At 43.6% G+C, this 17,079-nt stretch overlaps 1 protein-coding gene across 2 annotated transcripts; it reads right to left on the bottom strand.

Annotated features, from left to right (window-relative positions):
* Window positions 1–15: 15 nt before the first annotated feature.
* abcb6a (ATP-binding cassette, sub-family B (MDR/TAP), member 6a) lies at window positions 16–7,891 on the bottom strand. 2 transcript variants are annotated; one of them, XM_034151400.1, is made up of 20 exons: window positions 7,591–7,891; window positions 6,620–7,143; window positions 5,699–5,839; window positions 5,087–5,273; window positions 4,861–4,953; window positions 4,558–4,750; window positions 4,348–4,469; window positions 4,152–4,261; window positions 3,998–4,063; window positions 3,530–3,655; window positions 3,345–3,421; window positions 3,189–3,252; window positions 3,008–3,093; window positions 2,843–2,900; window positions 2,653–2,757; window positions 2,101–2,275; window positions 1,705–1,817; window positions 1,519–1,613; window positions 1,372–1,440; window positions 16–1,133 (listed from the first exon to the last, which is right to left on the bottom strand). In XM_034151400.1, the coding sequence occupies exons 2-20, from the start codon at window positions 7,133–7,135 to the stop codon at window positions 974–976; spliced, it is 2,556 nt and encodes an 851-aa protein (XP_034007291.1). In that variant the 5' UTR covers window positions 7,136–7,143; window positions 7,591–7,891; the 3' UTR covers window positions 16–973. The 2 variants fall into 2 exon arrangements, with proteins under 2 accessions (XP_034007291.1, XP_034007292.1); XM_034151401.1 differs by having other exon boundaries at window positions 6,620–7,145; window positions 7,594–7,891.
* Between the last annotated feature and the right edge of the window lie 9,188 nt (window positions 7,892–17,079).

Here is a 17,079-nt window from a genome sequence, read left to right as displayed (position 1 = left end):
TTTCACAGACTGGAATACATGGAAAAAACTTTTATTTTTTACAAGTCAAATGAGCAATACCTTATGTCACAAAGATATACAACATTTCAAATTCTTATTTAGAACTTGTTTATATGCCTGCATGTATATATAATACATGAAGTGAAAATAATGGTTGGTATTACAACTGCATTATCTATTAAGTTTGATCTTTTTCACAGCAGATAATTTGACTTTATGCAGAAGAAGCAGCTATGACTGATATCTGAGGTTTAATATCCATGTGCCGGCTCTTATTGTCTGCACCACTTTATATGTAAATGAGCCAGTCTAAAGTCAGTTCTTTAAAAAAAGAAATCACAGGTTCTTTAATGTTCAATATTCCTTAACCCTTAAGACAAGCAACACACCACATTTTAGCTTAGTGATCAAGAGTATAAAGACGCTTGCACATAAAAAAGTATCACTTACAATTTAAATAACAGCAGAGCTCAGATATCGAAAACCTAAATCAAAGTAATATAATAAATAAAACAAAGCTGAATACATTCCCTGACAGCTCATTTACATATCCATTGTCATTCATCCCTATTTCTTGCACCTCTCCCTTTATATCTTGGCTTAGATTAAGAAAATATGTTTTAAATTCGACAGCATAAACTGACAAAAGCCATGTCTAACATATAAAAATAAAGACAATGTTAAAAGATGGCAGGAGGGCTTTTAAATGTAATAATATCTTTAAAAAAATATGTTGAAACACTGGGAGTTACCCTGATGAATGCATGGGTCTTAATGCACTACTTTTCATTACGTTTTGAAATAATAATTCAGGATGGATTTCTTTTATAATAATTGTACCTTTTGGGGTATAAAAGTCATTACCAGACACCACCAGATTGTGTGCGCCGCCTCAGGTTGGTTAAGGCACCTTCTCTACTCTCAAGTACACATTCAGTTTGACTCACAAAAGTAAAAAAACTCAAAAGCACATTCAGTGACCGTGGTGGTCTACAGAGGTGGACGGCGGCTGCATTTTCTCCGACTTGAGGTCTTTGGCTTCTGTGTCTGAGGAGGAGTCGCAGTCCTGGGCCTGCTGCTGGTTCATCCACATGTCAGCGTACAGGCCTCCCTTAGCCAGCAGCTCCTCATGCCTGGGAGAGAGAGAAGGTGTGTCACTTCAAATTCAAAGAGTTCATGAGGACAGGGGCGCCGCCAGGGATTTTGGGCCCCATGAAAAGATAATCACATTGGTTACTTAAACATTTTTTTTCTTAATGTTCTAAAATAGTTATGGCCCCTGTCAGTCACGGGCCCTTAGAATCGTCCTAACTTTTCACCCCCTTACGGCGCCCCTGCATGAGGATGAAAGTGAGAACATTTCACACTCACCGTCCTCGCTCGGCGACCCGGCCGTCCCTGATAACCAGAATCTGGTCTGCTGCGATTATAGTGGACAACCTTTAACAAAGAAGAAGGGATTAACTCAACCTTTTCAAACAAATTAGAGAACAATTCTACAGTTCATGCATCTCTTACCTGTGAGCTACGACAACTGTTGTCCTGTTGGTACAGACTTTGTTCAGCGAGGCCTGGATGTTGCGTTCTGTCTGTGTGTCCAGAGCAGATGTGGCCTGCAGAGAGACATTCATCGACATAACTTGGACTGTAGGAATATTTCCCAAGGCTTCAATCTTTATTTGAAATGTTCTTTTGTAACCTCACCTCGTCCAGCAGTATGATCTGTGGTGCTTTGAGGATAGTTCTGGCGATGGCCACCCTTTGCTTCTCTCCTCCACTCAGCTTCAGACCTCTTTCACCGACCTGTGTTTCATAACCTGCCAGAAAAGAAATCACAATCACAGAGGGGAAATGTACATTGTTACAGCAAAACTAAGAGCCAAAACTAGCTTAATATCATTAAGAAGCATACATATACATCACAAATTACAACTGACAAAATACACGTCAGTAACAGTATTTAAAGTAAATAAGTGTAACATGTATAAACTAGTGTGATAGAAGCGGTATATATATATATATTGCACAAATGAATGTTGAGGGTAGAAATGTGTGATATAATAGATCGTGCAGTTCCTTGATACATTATCTTTGCGTTACCTTCAGGGAACGTCATGATTTTGTCGTGGATATCAGCCGCGGCGGCCGCCTCCTCCACCTCCTGGTCGCAGGCGGAGATGCGGCCGTAGCGGATGTTGTTCCGGATGGTGTCGTTGAACAGCACGGTGTCCTGGGGAACCACGCCGATGTGAGAGCGCAGAGAGGCCTGCTTCACCTGAGGAGAAAACAATAAGACGTATTCATTACTAGTCCAACGAGAGCCCGTAAACCCACACGGCTTTATTAAAGACATCGTAAAATGTGCTTTCATTGCTCCCTGTAATCTCAGGAGCAACATCACAAGGGGCTAAATCATGCTCATAGCAGTTAGATGCCTTTATTTGCACACGAGCGGCACAGTGTCTTATCATTTAAACCTGCTACTTAGCGCCGGTGATGCTATTTAAGCTGCGTCTGATTATTATGCAAGTCTCATTATGTTAATATAACTGCGTTAATGCATCACAGAGGCATTGCTTGAACTCCAGAAGTATATGCTTTGATCACCCTGTGCCTAATTGAACTTGTAATTGTGTTTCCATGTTCATTTACTTTTGATATGTCCTGCCCGTCGATGCTAACGCAGCCTCCCTGAACGTCATAGAAACGGAAGATGAGTCTCATGATGGTGCTCTTCCCTGAGCCGGACGGTCCCACCTGGGGAGGTTCAGAGGAAAAGACAACAGTCTCAGCTGAACACGTTACTGTATGTGGATCATTGAGAAATGAAGTGGTTCCTTACCAGGGCAACCGTCTGTCCTGGGAGCACGGTGAAGGAAACATCCCTGAGGATCTCCTTGCTGTGCAGAAAGAGGGTTGGAACATTCAAACTAAGTCATCTACACACTGTATTACATCATGAAACAACTTAAGTGTAAACACGCGGTCATATCGAGTGGGAACCAACCCGTTTACGTAGCTGAAGTAAACGTTCTCAAACTCCACTTTTCCCTTTTTATATTGAAGACTTCCTGCATTCACTACGTCTTTCACCTGCATGACGGAGCAAGTACAGAACATGTCAAACAAAAAGGTGGATAACAAAACAAGAAAACACAAAACAGGCATTGGTCCGGTCTGAAATGTACCTCTTCATCCTCTTCGAAAAGATCAAACATGCTCTCCATGTCAATGAACGAGTTCTGGATCATTCTGAAGAAGAAGAAAATGCAGCCAACGGTTTACAACAACCTTCATAATGGATGGGTTTTCAGCACGGTGCGTTCAAAGACTTTTCTTCTTACCTGTAGTAAGTACCAAACCAGTTGAGGGGGGTGTACAGCTGGATGATGTAGGTACCAAAGAGAACAAAATCTCCAACCTAAAATACAAATGATTGTTATTCTTCCCATCTAATCCGTAAAAAAGACAACACAAAGTCATCATTCGGAAGTGATTCAAGAATATATATCCTTGTTGTGATCAGTACCTGAAACTTCCCCTCCGTCACAAAGTAGGCGCAGAGCAGGGAGCCGGCCAGCAGGCCCGACCCGATGATGAGGTTCTGGGTTTGGTTGAGGAAGGCCAGCGACGCCTGGGCCTTCCACTCCGACACCTGAAGACAGGAGGAGGAAGACCTTCAGAACCAGGACTGCATGGACTGGGTATACATGTAATAATGGATGCCAATATGCTGCACATTAGCTGGTAAACAACTAGATTATTAAATGTGGTATATCCATGTTTTCCTATAGTCTTTGTTTTTGAAACGTATCTTGCCTTAAAAATCATATTTCAGAGTTTGGCCATCTGCCGTTTTGAACATACAGCAGTGAGAATATCAAATGAATTATGATTCCATTGTAAAATACTGGATTTAAAATCAACTTGCAAATGGGTTCCTGAAAGCAGCGATGACTGAACGCAGGCTAAATGTTTAAATGGAAACTCCACTTGCCTGATATTGCAAGATGGCGTCCTCAAAGCGGCTGACCTCATAGCTCTCTGCATTGTAGTATTTCACCTATGGAACAGATCAAATAAGAACACAAAGTTGACATTTTCTGGAATCATCTTAATGAGTCAAACTGACTATAAAATGTTTGTTGTACCGTCTCAAAGTTCAACAAGGAGTCCACAGCTTTGGTCTTAGTTTTGTTGTCCAGCTGGTTCATCTCTCGTCTGTACTTGGTCCTCCACTCAGTGATGATGATGGTCAGAGCTGGGGGAAATATAAACAGGCAATAAAAAACCTTAAGGGGAAAATGTGTAGGTTTGAGTAAATATACAGAATTGTAGATAGCTTACTGAGGTACAGGGCCATGCAGACGAACACGATGAGGCCGAACCAGGCGTTGAAATACGTGATGAAGTAGATGATAGAAATGATAATATCTGCGAAGGTTGGGAGGATGCTGAACACTATGTAGCTGTAGGGAAAATCAAAGAGTCAGGAAGTCACTTATTCATTCAAATTGAAAAATGAAAAAATAATGGGTCTATTTATGGCCATCGTACCTGAGCAGGCTGTTGATGGAGGACGTGCCGCGGTCGATGCTCCGCAGCACGTCGCCTGTTTTGCGGCCCAGGTGCCAGCGCAGGGAGAGGGAGTGCAGGTGGCCGAAGAGACGCACCTGCACCACGCGGTTAGTGAACTGCTGCACCCGGATCCACAGGAAGGAGCGCAGGTTACTGACAAAACCAGAGGACCCTGGGAAGAAGAGGAGGAGAGAGAAGGCGTCACACCCCATCATTACCCTCACACGTTGGAGTGTGATTGGAGACAGAGCATCAATGCAGAGTGGTCTGAGTGGCTCCTACCTGCACCGCCGCCTTGCAACAGCTTCAGCAGGACATAAATACACACTGTGGTGGCCAGAGTCCTCCAGCTGCTGCCATCAGTCAGCTCATTCACTGAGAAGGAGACCAGAGAAAAGTCAGGTATTTGGTATCTGAATTTAAAGGAATAACACCATTAGCTTGTTGTGGTAAAGCTACGGACCATTTCACTTGAAAAGCAGCTCTGAAATAAACACCAATGACTCACCAATATTCTTGTAGTAAATGGGAACAAAGACGTTAATCACTCGCTCGAATCCCAGCAGCGTGAGACAGAAGAGGACCAGCATCTGGAGGAAGATGTTTCCTCGGGGCCACATGTAGGGCACCAGCAAGCGGGCCTTCTTGGTGAAGCCCTTCCAGGTGGACTGGTTCGGTTCTACGCCCAGCAGGCTCTGAGATACACAAACATATTAAATACTCTACCGGACATGATTCATGGAGGCAGGAAGGGAGAAACATGGACACGGGTTGAAAAAAAGGAAGAAATTAACATTGGTGTAAGAAGTATTCATATGTAATACCACAGTCTACATACTCCACGTGTAGCATCCTATGTTGAAAAGGTTTTTTTTATTTATGTTTTGGACCAAACTGTTTTCTGTAATTTGTGTAGTGGAGTAAAAAGTACAGTATTTCCCTCTGAAATTGGTGTGAAGTATCTTAAAATGGGAATACTCAATTCAATTACGAGTACTTTAAAGTTTTACTAGTTGAATTCCACCACTAGACATTACATGCTAATCAAAGAGCATAATTAGCATATGAAATACTCAACACAGGAATTGCTCAATATAAAAGTGATTTAAGTCTGTGCTACCTGTGGGCCGGTCTCTACGTCCCGCTCATCCTCGTTTATCAGTAACATGTACGGTTTCCGTGGCAACCCTGGAGCTTTGAGACCAATGAAGAAGAGCAGCCCGGTGCCGCTGTAGCGCAGCAGCCACAGGGCAAACTGCACCTGGGGGTAAAATAAAACACAACAGATTTAATCAGCATGTGATATTGAACAGATGTCAATGCATGATACAGCTTTTTATAATACAAATACTCTATTAAATGTGTCTTTTATAAAACACATAGACCAAGCCCTAATGGAGTAATTTACATCAATGTCTTTTCATAGAAGTTACTGTAATAACATTTATTCTAGGTTCATTTAAAAAAGGGGGTTTAAGGCTTAACATTCAATTGAGTAAAGCACAGTATACACAGTTTATGGAGGTATGAGTACATTTTTGCTAAACAATATTTAAAACTTAAGACAGGTTAAATAATAAAAATACATATGTGTCAATGCTTTCACTTAGATAACCAGGAAGTCGCTGACTCAGAGTGGGAGGTGCAATATGATTGGTTAACAGTGTAGCTTTTAGGATCTGAAAGTCAGATTGGACAATGACTCAGCAAAAACGTGGCTCTAGTCCTCACTCACATTAATGTTGTGCATGTGTTTGCATGCCAGCCTGAGCCAGGACCGGCTAAGCTAGCAGAGCAGCAGGAGTGTCTGACACACCTTCATTTATTCTAGAATGATTAACTGACCTTTGTCCCTATGGACTGTTAAAGTACACAACATCAGACGTATAAAATATTAACAGGATTTATTGCATTATTGGATTAGGATTAGTTCATAACATATAGATCATATTCAGTCTGAACATAGTATACAATTAGTGACTCAAATCTCCTTTTTCTCCAACATATGGTGAAGCTGATGTGGCATTTGGCGTCTCCTCACCTGTTGCTGATTGTTCTCCATCCCCCACCACCAGTGAGGGCTGTACCAGGACACGAAGGCCAGGTTCTCCGCAGCGAAAGCCACGGCCCAGAACAGCAGCAGGGCCGCACTGTGGCCCCTGGTCCGGTCCATCAGCAGGGCCCGACGCCTCTCCACCCTCAGCAGGGCTACAGACCAGGCCCAGCCCATCGCAGAGAAGCAGCCGTACAGCACCACGTACCCCGGGAGCTCCCCCCCACTGGCCGCCCGCCACACCATCAACCCCAGGAACTGGAGCAGCAGGAGGCCGGAGACGAACTGCTGGAACCCGTAGAGACGGGAGCGCGGGATGAATTTAGGTTCCATCGATGTGCCATACTTCTGGTAGAATATGCAGTGGATGGTGCCGAGGAAGAAGGCGATGGTGAGCAGGATGGTGGGGACCAGAGTGAAGTAGAAGCAGGGGGAGATGCCTTCATCCACCCAGGTTTGGGAGATGGAGGAATTGGCTTCGCAGTAGCTGTGCATGAACACCATGGCTGCAGCTGTGGATGAACAGACATTATTTTCCTTAGATATATCTGTTTGCATCTCACAAATATATGTACTACACAAGCAGTATTTATTCCAGTGTACAGTATTTCATTATACATTCTGTTCTTGTTTATCTTGTTCCATTTGACATGTATATAGACTCCTGCATTCACTGGTATTGTATTTGACATGAATATAGTTCACTTCTCCTGCATTACTTGCAAATTGGTCATGTTTTATTGTATTATGTCTAATATATATTCATGGTGATTGTTGGAGGAGCCTGGGACTTAAGATATTCATTGCCCTAACTTCACTGTCGCTACTTTGCATATGACAATAAAGCCTTTGAATCTTGAATGAAGAAATGAAAAAAATGAAAACTAACAAAGAAAAAGGCACCACGAGAAGCATGTCTTTGAGATGCTCTACACATAGTTATTTAGCTGTATATTTACCGTTAATGACCAGGAGCTTGCTGTCCACTTCACAGTCGATGCTAACACTCCAGTGTCAGTAACAGAGGTTAGTCCACTCAAAGAGCTTAGCTGCTAGCTGTTAGCTTAGTCGGCTACACAGTTTCAACACAAAATACCGATTATAACGAGACAGACTGGGAAGAGTATAAGAAATACCTAGAAATAATTCTGTCATCGCTTACATCTACTGTCTGTACTCATGTTGTGAGCGCTGTTGTCCTTGTTGCGTGCATGTAACAACACCCATCCATGACTCGGCAATCGGTGCTTTACGAACCTGGGGTTTGACTGCATGGTCTGGGGCTGAGCGGCAATCAGCGCCCTCTGGTGGTCAAAACCAGACATGACTCATGGACACAGTCTGAAATTAAAAATTGGTGCAAGAAGTATTCAGTAATACCAGAGTATACATACTCCACTTTAGGTTGAGTTCAGAAGTTACTATACGAATGTACTCAAAGGATAAAGTACTCAAAATGCAGAATTGGTCCATTCCCAATCATACATTTTTCATAAACGTACATGATTTGAAAACATGTTTTTTATGCATTAAAGTGTAGCATCCTATGTTGAAATAAAATCTAAAATGTTCCTATTTCATATGTTTTGGACCAAACTGTTATTCTGTAACTTGTGTAGTGGATTAAAAAGTACAGTATTTCCCCCGAAAAAAATTGGTGTAAAGTATCTTAAAATGGGAATACTCAATTAATTTACGAATACTTTTAAGTTTGACTAGTTGAAAATCACCACTAGACATTAAATGCAAATCAAAGAGCAAATATAAACCTTAAACTAAACCCAAACTTTGTAGTAGTGATGTTATAATCAATTCGTTCAGTGTTTCACTTATTTTCAGTTAAAATTACATGTACATAATTAACCAAGTATCACTCTTATTCCATACAAAGGATGCTGTGTATCTTTTGCAATGGATAGTATATAAAATGGTAAATGCAATCTAGAAAAATAAGAACGTGCAATGCTCCAAGGTGATCACTAGATGGAAATAAATACTAAGGTATAACCAGAGGAGGCAATGTATGAGCAATAGTTAAGAAAAGCTCCTTGAGGTTGTAAAAAAATAATACTTGAGATGGAACATAATGTTATATTATAGATAGCATGATATACAACTCTAACAGTGTGTCACTTGTACTGCTATATTCAGTGAATGAGTGATTAATCATTATAGCAACATAGCCAAAGTGTCCCTCTTTCACTGAAAATTGTCATTTTAAAGTCACACGAACATAAAAAGGGTGTGTAAGTTTCCCATCAAACTGTAAATTCAGGATTTAGTACAAAGAAAGGAAGTGACTCAAAAGCCATCTGTCGCATCTGTGCTTCCTGTGAGGATGAATAAAAGACCCCAGGAAAAAGAGTGTATGTATGTGCGTATGTATCTGCTTGTAAAGGGAAATAATGGGAAGCGTATCCTGATGGAGTGACTCAGAAAAGAGCTTACTTCCACTCACACTTGCACACACACAGGACATTGGCTGAGATGGAAAAGGGGTAAATCTTATCATTTAGAGCCTTCACAATGGGCATAAAGAGCTGCTAATCTGCTTCATCTCCCCGGCTCTTTTGTTGGAGTGGAAATGGACCTTCTGTCCATCGGCTGCATGTCACCCCGCTCCTTTGTCTCCCAGTGGATGTGATGGCCTGCCCATCACATCCCTCATCTCTCTCCTCTTCTGTGGGCGTCTCCACCTCGACATACAGACTCAGCTGGAGCCGTCTTTTCCCCTGAATTCAATCCCACCTTTTCTCTCATTCTCATTTATGCTTCTTTGTCCGCGTGAGGCTGCCTGACACATATGGGGATAAGACGGATGTGTATGCCAATCTAATCCCTTGATTTAGTACGAAAAGAATAGTGGTGGTGTTCGGAAAGCTACGTCCAATCTCATTAGTACTAAGGGCGATCAATACAGCTTTCGGTTGTGCTGAATGTATTCACTGAAGGATTGAGCGCTGTGAATACAGTTCTTACCAGCGGCTCACGAGCAGATGACCTTTGACTCCTTTAATACTCGTGAATCTATTGTGTGGCTGTTGGATGAGCTTTCTCTGCAACAGCGCTGAGGAACAAGGCCACCATCATCTTTCATTTACCATTCGAATAGAAGCTATCGTTTTGCTATTCATGTGCCAGAAAAGAAAGATTTCATTGTATTTCTCAGATATTTTGAAGGTATGATGCTACACCATATTCAGGCATGTCTCCAAAGTCTTTACTCATGCCACAGCTTCACTCCTACCACTACTGTACGTCTGTTTTTCAAGCTTATCTGCCAGATCCAAAGTCACAAACAGACTTTCCTGGAAAAGTATATGCGCCAAGTCCTTGGTTAAGACATCTGGTCTACACTTGGCTGTCTGCAGGGGACTTCTCCATTCACAAAGTTTTCAACCTGTTTCATCATCCTGGTAGTGAATGGACCACCTACAGTTTTTGCGCTGAGTAAAGGCATGTCTGGACTAACAGATTCTTTCTGTGAGGGGATAATAAAGAATGAGATGTTCTTACTTTTTGATATGTAACCCAAGGCTTTTAACGTCTCAGCACATGGGGTCGATGACCACCAGCGCTAGAGAGGGCTTTCCCCTTAGAGAGCCTCTCCACTCGGCTTGACATTGTGTCTCTGAGTCTGAGCTTGAACTGTGAGACCCCGGCCGCCCACTGAGAGGATTTCAGCCTCCTTCTCCTGCTGTGAAGAGAGCAGCGGCGGGGAGAGGGTCTCCTGTCAAACTGCTCTCGATAAACACAAAGGGACTACCCACAGCAGTCCTCTTCACAGACAGGAGATAGTCTGAGGGGGAAAGAGGGGATTTGGAGTGAGGAGTGAGAAGTGTGTGTGTGTGTGTGTGTGTGTGTGTGTGTGTGTGTGTGTGTGTGTGTGTGTGTGTGTGTGTGTGTGTGTGTGTGTGTGTGTGTGCCGAAGATAACACAGATAAGAGAAGGCATATTGAGGCCCCAGTGTGTGGGTGAGTCTGTCACAGGTACACAGGGAGATAGGCCGAGGCAGAGAGGTATTGTTAACCTCACCTCAGACACAATGGACTGGAAAACTAGCAGCACCCTTTTCTCCACACACACACACACACACACACACACACACACACACACACACACACACACACACACACACACACACACACACACACACACACACCCCAATTGCGTTAGTTTGTATGTTATGCACAAGATGTCACGGGAGTATGATATAGGAGATTGAGAGGAAGAATATCAGGGTGTCTGCGATGCTGCACTACAAACTTAAAGGGGCCCTGTAATGCTATTTTGCAGATTTGAATTTAGTACCTCAAACTTGCACTGCCACTACCCTTGCCCAGAGTCACACGTTCACACTTAGAGTGATTTATCCTTAACAACTTTGAATAATGGAGTATGAAGTGAGAAGTCTTAAATGAGCTGGAAGTGCTGCCATGATCCTCCACCCAGAAGATTAGGAGGAGGCACCTTCCTGCATGAGCGGCTGTGCAGCCATGGAGCAGAGTGTCAATTTTAAAAGAGCATCTCTTTCCTCTGGCCCCCGGGCTGATGGGTAATGCGTTTGTGCATTACGGAGAGGGGAAGGCCATCCATCATGGCTACGTGTGTGTGCTGATTGTATGCAGGTAGCGTTGCTCTTCTCAAGGCTTTAGTTTGGTTATGGAAGGGGAGGGGGAGGCCTTCCGGGTAGATGCAAGGCAGGCAGAGCATCTGGAGACAAGGACTCTCACTGGTGTCAGGCGGGGGCGGGTTATTTATTTGGTTGGGGGTCGTGGGAATACTGGAAGCATCTTCTTGCTGATGAAGAACTGATGCTCTCAGACACATTGCGGTGCCATGGCGGTGTGTGTTTCGTGTCAGAGGCTACCTTTACAGCAGCAGATGTTGTCAGGCTGATTTGTGGGAAGGAATGCAATAAGAAACATGCACACTTATGTATATACTGTGCTGACACAAACAGAATATATCACTTCTTATTCATGAGATATGGGAGCTGGTTGTTTTTGACAGTCACAACTCAGCAGGGGACACGCCTGTGCAGGAGGAACACTTATATTCTGTCTCCTTTGCAAAGTTTTTCAAGAAAATCGTATTTTGGACACAAATGGCTGGAAAATGCAGGTTAAAAAAAAGCAGTGCAGAAGTGGATTTATATGCGCATAATTTGCTAAACCTTTTTGTATTTTTACTTCCATATAAATCTGGGAGGCAATCCACTCAAGACAGAGGCGCCGAGAGCAGAAGCACTTCTTATTATTGGCAAGGAGCCGAGAGAGAGGCAGATACTGTAGTTTGACCTGCTGAACGCACACTTTTTTAGCCAAGCTCTGTGGGGCTAGCGTGCAACATCACATGCTAATGCTATTCCTGTTCCTCTTGTTTAAACTAAAACTATTTAAACTTAAGACCAACAAATCTGCCAAGGTGGGAGGACACATGGGAGTTAAACCTGTGAATGCAAAAACAAGCGGATCTGTTCATGCAAAGCAGACACAGCCATACACATCAGTTGTTATGTCACACTCTTGTTGTTTTCTCTCCCCGTGTGTGTGTGTGTGTGTGTGTGTGTGTGTGTGTGTGTGTGTGTGTGTGTGTGTGTGTGTGTGTGTGTGTGTGTGTGTGTGTGTGTGTGTGTGTGTGTGTGTGTGTGTGTGTTCACAGGAGAGGGCAGGTGGTGCCTAGCTCCCCTGGTTCCATCCTCTGGGGTTTATTACTGTCACAAATAATCCCACGATGACGCCAAGTCCAAACAGTTTCAAAAATAAAGAGGGGATATTGATTTGAGTATTCGTCGGTGGATTCTGTTGCTTGTTTGTTGTTCTTCCCAGTGTGTATATAAAAGTGGGGCGCTGTGTCTTGGTGTGTGGCCTCGGTCATGGGAGGAAGGCCTTTTGTGCAGCTTGCTTATTCTACTACCAAGTGTTTACTCGACTCCCTGCCTGAGCCCCAGTGGCCTGATGCTGTTGTGTCTCCGAGGGCCCGAACTGTAGCTTGAGAGGGACTGATAAGCAAATTCAGCAGGCCCCCCTTTTTCCTCCCTGCTCTGCCTATGCACAACAATTGTTTTCTGTATTTTCACTGCTCTCTAAATCACGGGCACGGCATGAATATTTCTGAAGCAACTGTAAAGTTCTCTGCTGAAAAACAAGGCACAGTGCACAGGGATAAATCTCCAAAACACACTTACTGCAAATGTCTCATGAATCTACCGCCATGGCTTCATGTAGCAGGTGTGAGGAAGTGTGTGTGTGTGTGTGTGTGGGGAGAAAGGGAGAAGGATTGCTAAGTTGGCGGTTTGAATGATGTTTAACTGGAGCTCAGCACAGTTGAATGAGGCTGTAAATCCGCTTTCTCCGGGGGACAGTTACTCAGAGCGCCACGGTGAAGAACTATCACAGAGAGAAGGATGTCACCACATTACTGACACACACACACACACACACACGCTATTTATGCCTCCTACAAGGAATAAAATATAACCCATGCCATCAGCAGCAACCCACTCAGGATGAGGATACAGAGCTGCAGCCCACATTAACCAAACACAGAGATCTCTCCTCTCACAGCTTCCTCGCCGCCGTGTAATCTCCCTCTGCCACCCCACTCTCTACACACTGCTGAAGATGAAATCGCGAAAGAAAACTAAACTAGCAGCTACAAGTCCATGCCATAATGGAAATCAGTGTCTATATGTATGATGACTTTACTTTGTTTTAGGATCCAAGGGGCCCTATTCTGCTTTTTGGGGTTTTCCCTTTCCTGTAGTGTTTTATTTAGGTTTTTGTGCATGTAAATGTTTTTGTGCATGTAAATGGTCTCCAAGCTCCAACACATTGTACGTGATAGGCTAAGGGGCGGGACATCAGTAAGCGGATGTACAATCCCAACAGAACCAATCAGAGCAGACTGGGCTCTGGTTTCAGACAGAGGGTGAAAAGTGGTACAGGCAGTATGAGAAAATGGACCTTTCTGAACATTAAAGCATGGAAACATGTCACAGTAGAGGCAGGCAATACATACAAATGTGAACCTGAAAGGGAGTGTTATATTTCCCCTTTAAGTGTTTTCCTCTCACTGCATTGTCCAACTTCATCAGAGGGGAAATGTGCCGGCTGCTCTGTAAACACACATTACTCGTGGAGCTAATTTGACTCAGATGAGGAGATTTATTTTGCAGTGCTGGGGAGGTTTGGGATGTTGTTTTTTTGAAGGGCAGAATCGTCAATTATTTTGGAACAGATGGGTCTCAAAGTGCAATTGAATTTGATTATCGCCTCCATGGAATACAAAATGAAAAAGGCCTAATTTGAACAGAAAGTTATGAGGAGGCCTTTTCAATTCAACAACCTAAACTGTTGGAGAGGCATTCATGATTTTCCACGTCTCATTTTTCTTTCCTTCATCCCCTTTAATGACAGCGAGTAAGTCATGATGGGCACAGCTTTTTATTTCGGCATGTTTCTCAAATCTTCCCCAGCTGAATTCCTAAAAGTGTTCTTTTTAATGTCATTGCTAATTGATCAATGAAATCCAATTTTCTTTTTCATTCTATTATCGACGCGCTTTTCCAAATAATTCCAGGCCTGGCTCTGTTGAAGTGCTATGACACATTTGGAGTAAAGAATTGTCTACGGTACGGCATCGAACAGACGATTACAGAAGATGTTTTGTTGCAGATCCTGACAACCTGTCAAGCATGATCGCTCCACTAACAGCCTTCCTTTACTCAGTAGTGATTGGCAGATATATTTTAAGCTTTTCTTACCTTTCAGGGTCAATAGTTCATGTTGATTAAGGTTTCTCAGAAGTTTTCAGATCTGTTTTTAGAATTAGGAGGTTTGAAAAGGCACCAACACACTCATTTCAAACAGTTTCTAACTTAACATGATTTAAAAGACTTGGTTGAGTGTTCAAGAGAAGTTGTTCCACATCATGGGGGACCAGGTGACACTAATCAGTGCTAATGGTAATCACACAGGATGACAGGAAGTAAGGCATCTAAGCAGTAACTTAAAATCATAATTTATAAGCAGTATTTTTACTGGTCCCTCACATCAAGCACATCAACACCTTCACTCAAACTGAAGCGGACAGATGGTTAGGACCCACTGCGAGGGGCCTCCTGCAATGCCTGATAACAAGTGTCTCGTGCTATATTGGGCAACCGTGACTGTAACCACAGCCTCAAGTGGAGCGAACAGGTGGCCCGCCTCACAGGACCAGTGGTCACGTTGCGTGTCCACAATGAAGATTCAGTCACGAGGAAATGCTCCAGACACCATATGATGGCCTCAAAAAATATCAGAGGCTTCTGGGAAATCAAATCCGGAGCTCTGCAACTAAACTTTGCTGCATAAGGCGTAAGCTTCAGTCTACAGGGAGGAGCATCAAAGCATAAAACAGAGCATTTGGCCCTGAAATGGCCCCTTATTACCCTCAGTATATTTGAATTTCCTCAGCTGCTTCACAATGACAAGAAAGCTGGCCTAGTTTGGGGCTTCCCAATCATTTCCTCCATGTATTTGTGTTTCAGAGGCAGTATCTCATGTGGTGGGGAGATGATAATGTCACGGAGGAAGGAAAGTGATGGTCTGCCTGGTGTTTATACAAGACTTTGGCATTTGTTGTCATTGGGCGTTTCGTCATTTGAGGGCAAGTTGCCACAGAGCCCCTTTCCATCCTCCACACACACTCACACACACACACATGGTCTGACCCATATAGGTGCTTTGAACTGCTGGCAAGATTATCTGGGCCCCCTTCCCGGAAGGACCATTGGGGTGTGTATGACACATGTAAGTCTGCATGTGTGTGTGTGCATTTTGGATGACGTTGAAAGAGAGGTAGGGTTTCCTCTCCAGGTCGGACTCTTCTTCAGACTGTCACTGAAGGGGAAGATATGGATGATTTCTCCTGAGATGATTAGAAGGGTTAACATAAAAAACATACCTTGACACACACCACCTCCACTTTGCTAGGACACCGTGAGAAGCCTACATGTTGTACGATTCAGGAAATATTAAGTGATTAAGTTAGAAAACCAAACAAAGTTTCCCCCCTCGCTGCGATGACTAATGTGCTGCCTGTTTGCCCCCTTTCCATCTTGATTACATAATCCCCACATTAATTAGCTGTGTGTTGAAGTCACTTCCTGTGGCGCGACCCTCAAATGGGCTCCATCCACAATCTGGCCTATCGACTTACATGGTGCTAGAGCTTTTTCTTTGAAGGCCGCCTCGGCTTCTGAGGCAGAAAACTCTCTGATCTGACGGCTAAAGGAAAGGGCCCCCGCAGTGTGCCGTTTGCAGACTGATAAAAACCTTGAAAAACAACATTTGGATAACACACGCACTCACACAGGGAAAAAAAATTAAGAATAATTTGGTTGTGAAAACAAGAGGCGGTATGGAACAATGACAATCTGGCTCCTTTGGTAATATCCTGTCGGCGTTCATTCGTGTGATGTGGTCGTGACTGTTCTACCGGGATCAATCAGACCTGTGAGCAGATGGCATCGCGCTCCTCCAACGGACTGGGGATTTTCTGTGTTTTTCAGAGGCGGTAATTGGCCCGCTACGTCACGGACCAGAGCATGCTAACAGCCACTGCCATCGCACTGTGCAGCGACAACACGTGTCCTCCTGTCTGTACGGATCCTAATGTCCTACCTGAGTGACAGGCTCCGCTTCGTATCTGCTCAAAGTTGTGTTACATGTTGCTATAATTAAAAAGCTACCATTAAAACAGATTTCAGGAGCGCATACAAGCAACATTAACTCTGGCACTCTCATTAAACTCCAAAGTCACTGCTGTAAGACCCCTGTTAAAAGAAATTGGACCACTTTGGCTGTCTCACTACAGACGTCCAGGTCAGAGACCCAGGAGAGCCTCAGATATCACATTCTGCATCTAAACTCTGTTTGCTAACAGGGTTTGCATTTAGGTGAGGAAAGCTTATGTGGGTAAATGGAACCGTGTGTGGGAGACTCTGCAAGCTGTATAAAACAGAGGCAGAGTAATTGCATGTGTACTGTATGAAAGTGTGTGTGTGTGTGTGTGTGTGTGTGGCTGAGACGTCGGGTACTTCAAAGCTTTGATGTTGGAGCTCCTAAATGAGGGCCACCAGAGGTCCAGACTAATGGGACATCATGTGGAGATTAGAGGCCAAGTGTAGCAGGCTGACAACAAGGCATTATGAGTGTGAGTGTGAGTGTGTGTGTGTGTGTGTGTGTGTGTGTGTGTGATGGAGGAAAAGAGCGAGAACATGCGCCTGTGTGTGTGATTCCCCGTGTGTATTCTTTTTGCAATTAAAAGTGAGCCTCAGATGGAGTTTGTGGGTAATTGGACAGGAAAAAAAAGTATTCCAGGAATGTCAATAATACTACGAAAACCTCCATCAAACTTCATGTACACGATGTATCACAGTAAGAAAGGTTTATTTCTCA

This window comes from Trematomus bernacchii, unplaced genomic scaffold (assembly GCF_902827165.1).
Source record: "Trematomus bernacchii unplaced genomic scaffold, fTreBer1.1, whole genome shotgun sequence".
Lineage (NCBI taxonomy): Eukaryota > Metazoa > Chordata > Actinopteri > Perciformes > Nototheniidae > Trematomus > Trematomus bernacchii.
This window is presented reverse-complemented; position numbering and strand designations above follow the sequence as displayed.